General features: G+C 53.1%; 1 protein-coding gene across 1 annotated transcript; it reads left to right on the top strand.

Annotated features, from left to right (window-relative positions):
* Positions 1–10,331: 10,331 nt before the first annotated feature.
* Positions 10,332–11,711, top strand: ZBTB12 (zinc finger and BTB domain containing 12; the record flags this gene model as incomplete). The annotated part of the gene is made up of 1 exon (XM_080710032.1): positions 10,332–11,711. One exon carries the CDS (start codon positions 10,332–10,334, stop codon positions 11,709–11,711), a length of 1,380 nt encoding a protein of 459 aa, XP_080566158.1.
* Positions 11,712–12,364: the final 653 nt, after the last annotated feature.

Genomic DNA, 12,364 nt, shown 5'->3' with positions numbered 1-12,364 from the left:
TCGAAACCTAGGGAGAGGCAGCCGACAGTCCCTGGCAGCGCTCCCCCGCCACTCTTTCTGGCACTGGGGGCTGAACCCAGGGCCGTTCAATCTCTGAGCTATACCCCCAGCCTTTTAATTTTTTTTTACTTTGAAACCAGGGCTGTGCTAAGTTGCTGAGGTGGGCCTTGAACCTGCGATCCTCCCATCTCAGCCTCCCAAGTACTGGGATCACAGGTGTTTGCCACCATGCCCAGCAAGGGGGTGATCTCTTGTTAGAGAAAAAAAAAAAAAAAGCTGGGACGAGGGAGTGAGCGGAAGGGGCAAAATCTGTGCCTAATTCCGGTTTGACCTCCACCGCAGGCTCCGTGAACAGTCTCCAAGGGCCACCCGCTACCCACCTGCAAGCATGTGTGCTCACGCGTGCACACACGCACGCACACACACGCACGCACACTCCCGGGGGTACTCACATCCACACACGTGCGCCAGCATGAGGATTAGTCTAAAACCACACAAACTGTGCAAGGTGTTGCGAAATATGTAAGTAAAGTTTCAGTTTTCTTTTGCATTTTGCCAAGTGGGTTTAATTTCTTGGGAGCCTGGAAACGCTATGCCCTCAGCCCTTTTAATTTAATTTGATTTGTTTTTTGGTACTGGAAGTTGAACCCAGGGGTGCTCTATCTCTACACTACACCGTCAGCCTTATTTTATTTTTTATTTGGAAACAGGGTCTCCAAGTTGCTGAGGCTGGCCTGTGATCTTGTGTCTCAGCCTCCTAGGTACTGGGATCACGGTCATTCGCCCGCATGCCTGGCTTTATTTCTTTATTTTTAATTTTGAAACAGAGGCTCACTAATTTGCTGAGGCTCTCAGGTCGCCGAGGCTAGCTTCAGACTTGTGATCCTCCCAGCTCAGCCACCACCCAAGACTGGCATTAGAGGTCTGCGCCTCTCTGCCAAGTTCAGTGTCATCTTGAATATAAATTTCCCAAGGATTGCCGGGCGTGGTGGCGCACGCTTGTAATCCCAGCATTCGGGAGGCTGAGACCTGGAGGATCACGGTTCGCAGACAGCCTCAGCTACTTAGTGAGGCCCTCTGCAACTCAGTGAGACCCGGTTTCAAAATAAAGAATAAAAAATAGGGCAGGGGGTGTAGCTCGGAGGTCAAATGCCCCTGGGTTACATCCCCAGACCCGCAAAAAAAAAAAAAAAAAAAAAAAATTTCCCAAGGATCGAGGCTAATTTTCTTAGAACTTCTTGAAAAATAGGAAGATGTTCAGTCCCTTTTTCCCCCACAACACTTCCCCAGAGAGAATCTAGGGATAAAAATAAAATCGGCGCTTGCTTGTAAAGACAGAAAAAAAAAATGTTCAGAACACCATTTTACGGAAAGTCCAGAAGATATCCCATAAAATTCCCAACTTGCAAAATAACACAAATTTGGGGTTAGGTAATCAAAAGAATAAAATTATTTGGGCATTTGGGATGTGCCTTCAAATCAGAAACTGCACTTGTACAAAATGCAGATAATAGCTGGGTGAAGTCGCGTATTCCTGTAATCTCAAGCACTTGGGAGCCTGGGACAGGAAGGATCACAGGTTCAAGATCAGCTTCAGTAACTCAGTGCGACTCTAAGCAACCTAGTGAGACTCTGTTTCAAAACAAAAAATAAAGCTGGAGCCGGGCGTGGTGGCGCACGCTGGTAATCCCAGCGTTTGGGAGGCTGAGACAGGAGAATCGCAGTTCGCGGACAGCCTCAGCTACTTAGTGAGACCCTTTGCAACTCAGTGAGACCCTGTTTCAAAATAGAGAATAAATATTGGAAAGAGGGTGTAGCTCGGAGGTCAAATGCCTCTGGGTTTCCATTCCCATACCTGCAAAAAAAGTAAATAAATAAAATAAAATAAAGCTGGGCGTGGTGGCGCATGCCTGTAATCCCAGTACTTGAGAGCCTGAGATGAGAGGCTGGCCAATTTAAGGACAGCCTCAGCAACTCAGCCAGGCTCTCAGTGACTTAGTGAGACCTATGCTCAAAGGTCTCACTCATCCTCGGTACCATAAAATTAATTAATTGACTGTTTAGTTAATTAAGGGCTTCAAATGTAGCTCAGCAGTAGAGCACTTACCTAACATGGGCAAGGCCCTGTTCAATCCCCATTACTGCCAAAAAGAAAAACATTTTCTACAATTTTGAGCAAGGTGTGGTGGTGCGTGCTTGTAATCCCGATATTTGGGAGGCTGAGAAGGGAGGATCACAGGTTTGAAGCTAGCCTCAGCAACCTAGTGAGGCCTCGTTTTCAAATGAGAAATGAAATTAGGCTGGGGGTATAGCTCAGAGGTAGAACGCCCCTTGATTCATTCCCGGTACCAAAATGAAAAGAAAGAAAACCACGTACATAAAGTGGAATCACCCTGGACAGGCCAGAGGTGGCAGCCTGGTGCTAGTGTCCCAAAGCTGCTGAGGCGGAGGTAGCCAGTGCTCCCCCGCCCCCGATAAATGCTCTCCCTCTTTCTACAGTGACAAAGAGATTTGTTTTGTTTTTGTTTTGTGGTACTGGGGATGGAACCCAGGGGGCACTCTACCTCTGAGCTGCACCCACCCCAGCCCCATTTTTTATTCTTTATTTGGAAACAGGGTCTCACCGAGTTGCAAAGGGCCTCACTAAGTAGCTGAGGCTGGCCTTGAGCCACAGTCCTCCTGTCTCAGCCTCCCAAAAGCTGGGATTACAAGCATGTGCCACCATGCCCGGCTACAGTGAGAGGTTTTTTGTTCTGTTTTGTTTTTGTACTGATGATTGAGCCCAAAGGCATTCTACCTCCAAACTAAACCCCAGACCCTTTAAAAAAAAATTTTTTTTTTTGAACAGGGTCTCACTAGGTTGCAAAGGGCCTCACTAAGTAACTGAGGCTGCCTCGAACCTGCGATCTTCCTGTCTCAGCCTCCCAAGTACCGTAATTACAGATGAGTACAACTGTGCCTGGCTCCCAATGCCTTTCTTAATGCTTTTTCCATATCCTGGGGAGTCGGACAGGTGGTCCATCTCCTACCTATTCCAGGTAACAAGCAAAGGACCGCCCTGGAGCTCCTGCCCTGTCCAGGCGTGGTGCGGGGCAGCCTGGAGTCTCGGTGGGGCTTGGCAGAGCGGTCAGCTGCTTCGTAATCTCACTGGCCGTTTCCTCACCTGTCACTCTCCCGGTCAACAGCAAACTCCCTAAGGCTGCTCTAAGAATTAAGTTCGGTGATGCCCAAGTTTGGGGAGACTGTTTCCAGAGAACTAACACAGCTCCTGTGGCCTCTGGGTGCTGGGATACTCTGCGGCCTCTAAGAGCTTCAGGTTCACCCATATGTAAAGTGCAACATCTCCAGATACTATGTGAAATATAATGCAGACTTTGGTGTGTGTGTTGTACTAGGGATTGAATCCAAGGCCATTTTACCTCTGAGCTATAGCCACAGCCTGATTTTAGTTTTTATTTTGAAACAGGGTCTTACTAAATTGCAAAGTGCTTCACTAAATAGCTGAGTCTGTCTGTGAACTGTGACCCTCCAGTCTTAGCCTCCCGAATGCTGGGATTACAAATGTGTGCCACGCTGGGATTACCACACACAGCTTTTTTTTTTTTCTTTTGTTCTTTTTTTGTTTGTGTGTGTGGTACTGGGGGTAGAACCCAGGGGATTTCTATCTCCGGGCTACACTCCCAGACCTATTTTCTATTTTATTTGGAAACAGGGTCTAAGTTGCTGAGAGCCTCACTAAGTAGCTGAGGCTGGCTTAGAACCTGTGCGATCCTCCTGTCTCAGCCTCCCAAGCACGAGATTACAAGCGTGCGCCACCACACCTGGCTTTTATTTTTTATTTTGAAATAGGGTCTCACTAAGTTGCAGAGGACCCACTATAAGTAGTGAGGCTGGCCAGGAACCTGTGATCCTCCTGTCTCAACCTCCCAAGTACTGGGATCATGTGCCACCAGCCTGGCTAAGACTGTCAAAAATAAAGAATAAGCCGGGAATGGTGGCGCACACTTGTAATCCCAGCCCTTGGGAGGCTGAGACAGGAGGATCACGCAGGTTCGAAGCCAGCCTCAGCTGGTTTATGAGACCCTGTTTCCAAATAAAATATAAAAAATAGGTCTGGGTGTGTAGCCTGGAAGTAGAAAGCCCCTGGGTTCCATTCCCAGTACCACCAAAAAAAAAAAAAAAAAAAAAAAAAGAAAGAATAAATTGGGCTAGGGGTGTAGCTCAGAGGTAGAATGCCTCTGGATTCAATCCCCAGTCCTAAAAATTAAAAAAAAAAAGAAGCTTAATTGCAAGACAGCCTAGCACCCTCTTTTATTTTCATTGTAACCATGCTGGAGGACTGAACTCAGGCCTCATACCTCCTACACAAGCATTCTCCCACTGAGCTAGCTCCCAACCCTGGCATCTGTTTTTTTTTTTTTTAATGTGGGGAGGGGGCGGAAAGCAGTGGAGATTGAACCCAGGGCCATTCTACCGCTGAGCTATATTCTCAGCCCTATTTTATTCTTTTCTTTTGAAACAGGATCTCACTAAGTTGCTCAGGCTGGTCTTGAACCTGTGATCCTCCTGTCTCAGCCTCCCAAGTACTGGGATGACAGGCCTGTGCCACCACTCCCGGCTTCTCATTCTCCTTTACATCTAGCTCAGTGTTGGCACACAGTATGTATGTATGTATGTATGTATGTATGTATGTATGTACTTACTGTGGTACTCGGGATTGTACCCAGGGGTGTTTAACTCTAAGCTGCACCCCCAGTCCTATTTTTTACTTTTTTTTTTTTTTTTTTTTTGCAGTACTGGGGATGGAACCCAGGATCATTCTACCTTCGAGCTACACCCTCAGCCCTATTTTTTAATCGTTATTTTGAAACAGGGTCTCACTGAGTTGCAGAGGGCCTCACTACGTAGCTGAGGCTGTCCGCAAACCGCGATCCTCCAGTCTCAGCCTCCCAAATGCTGGGATTACAAGCGTGCGCCACCACGCCCGGCTTCAATTTTTTACTGTAGTTTTATTGCTGCACATAGTCAGTGTCACATCATAATTTTGACAGTTTTTTTTTTTTTAATTTTGGATCAGGGTCTTGCTAAGTTGCTGAGGCTGGCTGTGAATCTGCAGTCCTCCTGTCTCTGCCTCCCCAGTAGTGGGGTAACAGGTGTCCGGCAGAGCAGCTTCCTTTTCAGGGGACTTGGGCAAGGGGTGGGATGCGAAGATGACCTCGGTCCGGTGGTCACATGACTTAGAGAGCTCTGGTCCTCTTCCAGGTCCTGCCTTTCCCAGTCACATCGGCATGTTTTCCATTTTGTTTAAACTGCAGGAGGACAGTCAACAGTGCCCAGGAGATTACCCCTCAGTGTGACCTCTGTTGTCTGGTCAACGGATCCCCACAGAGGACAGTCAACTGGGCTGTGCGTAATGCGTAAAGACTGGGAAATTCCTCGGCAGCGCTTGAATCTAACAGGCCTTGCCACAGCTTCCACATTAACATTTTCCTGATTTTCCCTATTTCTTTTATTTCTTTTATCCTTCCTCAGTACTAGGAGTTAAAACCAGGGGTGCTCAGCTGGGTGTGGCAGCGCACGTCTATTTGGGAGGCTGGGGCAGGAGGGTCATGGGTTCAAGAACGGCCTCATTAAATAGTGAGACTCATAGACCTAGCAAGATTCTATTTCATAATAAAAACAAATCGAGTTGGGAATGTAGTCCCTGGGTTCAGTTCCTAGTAACACACATACAAAGATAAATAAATAAATAAATAAATAAAATTGAAAAACAAAAACAAAACCCAGGGGGTGCTCTCCCTTCAAGCTACACCCCTAGCCCTTTTTATATTTTACCTTGAAATGGGATCTCTAAATTGCTGAGCCTGTCCTGGAATCTGGGATCCTCCAATCTCAGCCTCCCAAATACTGATACAGGTGTGCACCACCACACTCAGCTGGAAAATGTACCTGTCTTTTGGTGTGTGGGTGGGTGGGGCAGTGGGGATCTAACTTTAAATTGAAAGCCCCTGGCTAAAGTTCACTCCCCAAGCCAAGCCAGGCACTTCTAAGTTTTGGGGAATTTACATATTTCTACTTAGTCACTTGTGATAAAGACTCTGAGAACTGGAAAGAGAGCTATTGCTTGACTGCGGGACCACACAAAGGATTTGGAAGATGACAGGAAATTCCACTTATGATAATTACCTTGAGCAATGATCATTTCCCACCTGCTTAAGCAGAAGAGATTGTTTAAGCAATTGTTTAAAAGTTTAAGCAAAAGACCACAATTAAGGCTCTGGAAGATGACCAGATAGCTGGGCTGATCTCTCCCCACATAACTTGCCCTGTGAGCCTCCAGCCGGGCCCAGGGCACACGCTTATAATCCTAGTACTTGGGAGGCTGAGACAAGAGGATCGCAGGCTGGAGGTCAGCCTCAGCAATTAGGAGGCCCTCAGGAACCTGTTGAGAACCTGTGTCCAAATACGAAATAAAATCGGTCTAGGGGTATAGCTCAGAAGTAGAAAGCCTCTAGGCTGCCGGGGGTGGCGGCGCACGCTTGTAATCCCTGTGCTTGGGAGGCTGAGACAGGAGGATCACGCAGGTGGCTTGAGAGAGAGACCCTGTTTCCAAATAAAATATAAAATAGGTCTAAGAGTGTAGCCTGGAGGTAGAAGGGCCCTGGGTTCCATCCCCAGCCAGTACAACAACAAAAAAAGAAAGCCTCTGGGTTCAATTCCTAGTACCACAATAAATAAATAAATAAATAAATAAATAAATAAATAAATAAATAAGAGCCACATGCCTTGCATGGGGGCACACACCTGAAATCCCAGGACTCGGGAGGCTGAGAAAGGAGGATCACATATGAGACTCTTGGCAACTTAGTGAGACCCTGTTTAAAAATAAAAATAAAATAGGACTGGGGGTGTACCTCAGAGGTAGAATGCCCCTGAGCTCACTGCCCAGTGCCAAAATAAACAAGCAAATATATAAGCAAATAGAAGCCAGGTGTGGTGATGCATGTTTGTAATCCCAGTACTTGGGAGGCTGAGACAGGAGGATCGGTCGAAGAAGACAGCCTCAGATACAACTTAGTGAAGCCCTTTGCAACTCAGTGAGACCCTGTTTCAAAAGAAAAGATAGAAAAATAGGCCCGGCATGGTGGGGCACGCTTGTAATCCCCGCGCTTGGGAGGCGGAGACAGGAGGATCGCACAGGTTCAAAGTCAGCCTCAGCTATTTAGTGAGACCCTGTTTCCAAATAAAGTATAAAATGGGGTTGGGAGTATAGCCCAGAGGTAGAATGCCCCTGGGTTCCAACCCCAGACCTGCAAAAAAGAAAAGAAAATAAAAGGCTGGGAGTGTAGACCAGAGGTAGAATACCACTGGATTCAATCCCCAATGCCAAAAATAAAGAAAGAAGAAAATGTCTGTTAGCAGACAAAGAGGGAAAGAGTTTTTCTGTTTTGCGTGTGTGCGGTACTGGGGATGGAACCCAGGAGCATTCTACCCCCAGCCCTATTGTTTATTTTTTATTTGGAAACAGGGTCTCACTAAGTTGCGGAGGGCCTCACTAAGTAGCTGAGGCTGGCTGTGAACCACAATCCTTCTGTCTCGGCCTCCCAAATGCTGGGATTACAAGCATGTGCCAGGGCTTATTTTTATTTTGAAATAACAGAGTCTCACTACGTTACTGAGGGCCTCACCAAATTGCTGAGGTTGACCCAGAACCTGTGATCCTCCTGTCACAGCCTCCCAGGTGTGGGGATTACAGGCATGTGCCGCCATACCCAGTTTATTTAATGACTTTTTTGTTTTTGTTTTTGTGGTACTGGGGGTGGAACCTGGAGGCTTTCTACCTCCAGGTTATACTCCCAGCCCTATTTCATACTTTATTTGGAAACAGGGTCTCACTAAGTTGCTGAGGCTGGCCTCGAACCTGCGCGATCCTCCTGTCTCAGCCTCCCAAGTGCGGGGATTACAAGCGTGCGCCACCATGCCCGACTAACTTTTATTTTCAAAACATAACTCACACCGTAATTCCTGTCATCAAGAAGTTTCCCATCTCTTAAACACATTCCATAAAGAGCATGAAGGTTGTGTAAACAAATGTTCATTATCCACAGCAGAGACCTCCCCACGGGGGTCAGCTGCGAGGAAAACCAGCAGGGGCATTACACAGGGGTGCTTGAGGACCCACATTCAGGGGCCTCAGAAAGTGCTAGCGGCGAAGCCGTGGAGACTGCAGCTTAGTTTGGGTGACAGACGGCCAAGTAGGGCTCGGTGGCACCGGCCTGCAATCCCAGGACTTGGGGAGCGAGCCAGGAGAATCACAAATTCAAAGAGTGTGGTAATTTAGCAAGACTCTGGCTCTAAATAAAAACCAAGCAGAGGGTGGTGGCAAAGGTCTCTCATCCCAGTATTTGGGAGGCTGAAACAGGAAGAGCTCAGGTTCAGGATCAGCCTCAGCTATTCAGCTAAAATGTGTTCCAAAATTAAAAAATAGAGGCTGGGCATGGTGGCACACGCTTGTAATTCCAGCTTTTAGGAGGCTGAGATAGGAGGATCCGGGTGTGCAGACAGCCTCAGCTACTAATTAGCGAGGCCTTTTGCAACTCAGTGAGACCCTGTTTCAAAATAAAGAATAAAAAATAGGGCTGGGGGGTGTAGCTCAGAGGTAGAATGCCCCTGGGTTCCATCCCTAGACCCGCAAAATGAATAAATTAATACAAAAAATAAAAAATAGGACTGGGGTGTAGCTCAGAGGTAGAATGCCCCTGGGTTCCATCCCCAGACCCGCAAAATGAATAAATTAATACAAAAAATAAAAAATAGGACTGGGGTGTAGCTCAGGTAGAATGTGACTGGTTCAATTCCTAGTATCTATCACAAAGTAAATAAGCAAATAAATAAATAGTAGAATCATGCTAACAGAAATAATTGTGCAATTAGAAAAACTAGAATCCTAGTGTTAATTATATGGTGGCGGTGAGCTGAGCAAGGTCACCGATAGGACTGAGGCATTTGCCTTGGCACGAAGTTGGAGTCAGCGGGCGTGGTGGCACACACCTATGAGCCAGTACTTGGGAGGCTAAGACAGGAGGATCGAGGTTCAAGACCAGCCTCAGCAACTCAGGAGCCTTAGAGTCTGTTTGCAAATAAAAATATAGAACAGAACGGGGGTGTGGGACGAGTGTGACTCGCGTGCCGGATCATCTGGCTTTGTGGGGCGGCCGGGAGATCCCTAGCTTCACGAGATTTGGGAAAGTCCGGGGAAAGTCCACCTCCCGAGCTGCCGGCGCACCAAGCGCACCCAGATCAAAGGCGCGAGGCGGCGCGGCGTCCGGCCCGGCTCTGCTGCGCGCCCAGGCCGCCGCCCGCCGAGCCCCAGCAGGAGCGCGCGCCCGCGGCGGGGTGGGCGGGGCGCGGGCGCGCGCGCGCGCGGGCCGCCGGGAGGGGGAGGGGCCGGGCGTGCGGGCCTCCGCGCGGCCCCTGGCGCGCACGCGCAGACGGGCCGCGGGCCCCAGAGGCCCCGAGGAGGGGGAGCGGGACGGAGGGGGTGTGGAACGTATTTCCGCTCTGGCGGACAAATAATCCTGGCCAAAGGGGAGGCACGGCCGTCCAGCCCTTTAACCGCGTGGGGGTGCCGGGGAAGAAAGGGGGGTCGGGGAGGGGGGTCGGCTCCTTTAATTCCCTCCCCTCCGCCTCCGGCCCGAGTCCGCCCGACGCCGCCGCGCGCGGGCCCGGAGCACTCGGCGCCGGCCCCCCCGCCCTCCCGACGCCCCGCGCGCCGGCCCGCGCGCCCGTGCTCCCCGCGCCTGCGCGCTGCCTGCCCCGCCGAGCGTGGGCGCCGCCGGCCGGGGGGGCCGAGGGGGCACGGCGCGCGGAACCCGGCCAGGTGAGGGGCGCGTGCGCCCGGGCCCGCGGGCTGGGGGCGTGCCACGGGCCCGCGGCGCGGGCGGGGGCGTGCGCGGTGCGGGCCGGCGGCGGGCCGCGGCCGCGGGGGTCGGAGGGAGAGGGCGCGGGGCGAGCGCGGCCGAGCGGCGCCGCGGCGGGGCCACCCGGAGTCCGGAGCCGCAGGTACCGCCGCGCCCCGGGGCCGCCGTCGCCGCGGGCCGGGGGGTGTGGACGCCGCCGCCCCGCCCCCGGGAACCACGCCTCCCTCCGCGCCGGGTAGCTCCTCCCGGGGTCGGGGAAACTGAGGAAGAGGCGTGAAGACCGGGCCGTCCGATGCCGGGGGGGCCGGGCCAGGAGGGGAGCGAGGGCCCCGGAGCCTCGGCCTCGAGGAGCCGGACACCTTTGTCTCTGACCGGTTTCCTTCCCAACCAGGGTGGCCCGCTCCCGCCACAATGGCCTCCGGGGTGGAAGTGCTGCGCTTCCAGCTGCCGGGCCACGAGGCCGCGACGCTGCGGAACATGAACCAGCTCCGCGCAGAGGAGCGGTTCTGCGACGTGACCATCGTGGCCGACAGCCTCAAGTTCCGCGGCCACAAGGTCATCCTGGCCGCCTGCTCGCCCTTCCTGCGGGACCAGTTCTTGCTGAACCCCAGCTCGGAGCTGCAGGTCTCGCTGATGCACAGCGCGCGCATCGTGGCCGACCTGCTGCTCTCCTGCTACACGGGCGCCCTGGAGTTCGCAGTCAGGGACATCGTCAACTACCTAACGGCGGCCTCCTACCTGCAAATGGAGCACGTGGTGGAGAAATGCCGGAACGCCCTCAGCCAGTTCATTGAGCCCAAAATAGGCCTCAAAGAGGACGGGGTGAGCGAGGCCAGCCTCGTGAGCAGCGCCAGTGCCGCCAAGTCCCTCCTCCCTCCCGCCAGGACCCCGAAGCCGGCCCCGAAGCCGCCGCCCCCGCCGCCTCTGCCCCCTCCACTCCTGCGGCCCGTGAAGCTGGAGTTCCCGCTGGATGAGGACCTGGAGCTGAAGGCCGAGGAGGAGGACGAGGACGAGGACGAGGACGTGTCTGACATCTGCATCGTCAAGGTGGAGTCTGCCCTCGAGGTGGCGCACCGGCTCAAGCCCCCTGGAGGCCTGGGAGCCGGCCTGGGCATCTCCGGCGCCGTGAGCGGCCACCTCGGGGAGCTGGCGCAGAGCAGCGTGGCCCCCAGCGCCGTGGCCCCACCGCAGGGCGTGGTGAAAGCCTGCTACAGTCTGTCGGAGGACGCGGAAGGGGAGGGCCTGCTGTTGATCCCCGGCGGCCGGGCCAGCGTGGGGGCCACCTCGGGGCTGGTGGAGGCGGCCGCGGTGGCCATGGCTGCCCGGGGGGCGGGGGGCAGCCTGGGGGCGGGGGGCAGCCGGGGACCCCTGCCCGGGGTCTTCTCGAGCGGAAACCCTTTAAAGAACATCAAGTGCACCAAGTGCCCGGAAGCGTTCCAGGGCGTGGAGAAGCTGGTCTTCCACATGCGCGCGCAGCACTTCATCTTCATGTGCCCGCGCTGCGGCAAGCAGTTCAACCACAGCAGCAACCTCAACCGCCACATGAACGTGCACCGCGGCGTCAAGTCGCACTCGTGCGGCATCTGCGGCAAGTGCTTCACGCAGAAGTCCACGCTGCACGACCACCTCAACCTGCACTCGGGAGCCCGGCCCTACCGCTGCTCCTACTGCGACGTGCGCTTCGCCCACAAGCCCGCCATCCGGCGGCACCTCAAGGAGCAGCACGGCAAGACGACGGCCGAGAACGTGCTGGAGGCCAGCGTGGCCGAGATCAACGTGCTCATCCGCTAGGGCCGGCCCGGCGGGGGCCCCGGGGCCGGGGGAAGAGGGCCCGGGGAGGGGGAGTTTGGAGCAGATACACACATCGGGATGGAGGGATGGAGGGAGGATCTTTGGAAAGAAGACCCGCCTCTCAGCAGAAGCCAAGGATGGAGCCAGGGACAGGGTTCTTTGGCATGGCCAGTCCCCAAGAAAGCTTTCTCTTTAGAGGTGCATGGAGACGTGAGGGAGGGAAAGGGGGCCTAGACAGTGAGGCGAAGCGAAGACTAGAAAGGTTCTGACATTTCCTGAAGCCGGGGTGGGTGGGTGGGGACTGGGAGGGGACGAGGCCGGAGCAGCTTGCTCGCTCCTGCGTAGACTAGCTCCTCGGGAGAGGGAGTGGTGGGCACGATTATTGAATCCCAGAAAAGGAAGGGGGAAACCGTTCTTGCATGCTGGGGAAATGGGTCTGTGGGTACGAGGCTCACCGAGATCACAGAAGAAAGTAAGGTGCTAGGCGCGACAGACAGCCCGCGGTGAGCGCCCTCGGGAAGTGCGGGCAAAGTAGCGAGGACCTTGAGTAGTGGAGGGTGGGGGGCAGGGCACTTAGGAAAAAGGACACCAGGAGGGGTGTTAGGTGGGAGGGAAAGGAGTAGAGACTTATACAGTATTTTTTAAGAAAACAA

Source organism: Muscardinus avellanarius (assembly GCF_963383645.1).
Source record: "Muscardinus avellanarius genome assembly, chromosome: 14".
NCBI lineage: Eukaryota > Metazoa > Chordata > Mammalia > Rodentia > Gliridae > Muscardinus > Muscardinus avellanarius.
Note: the sequence above shows the minus strand (reverse complement) of the source record. Positions and strands in the feature narration are given on the sequence as shown.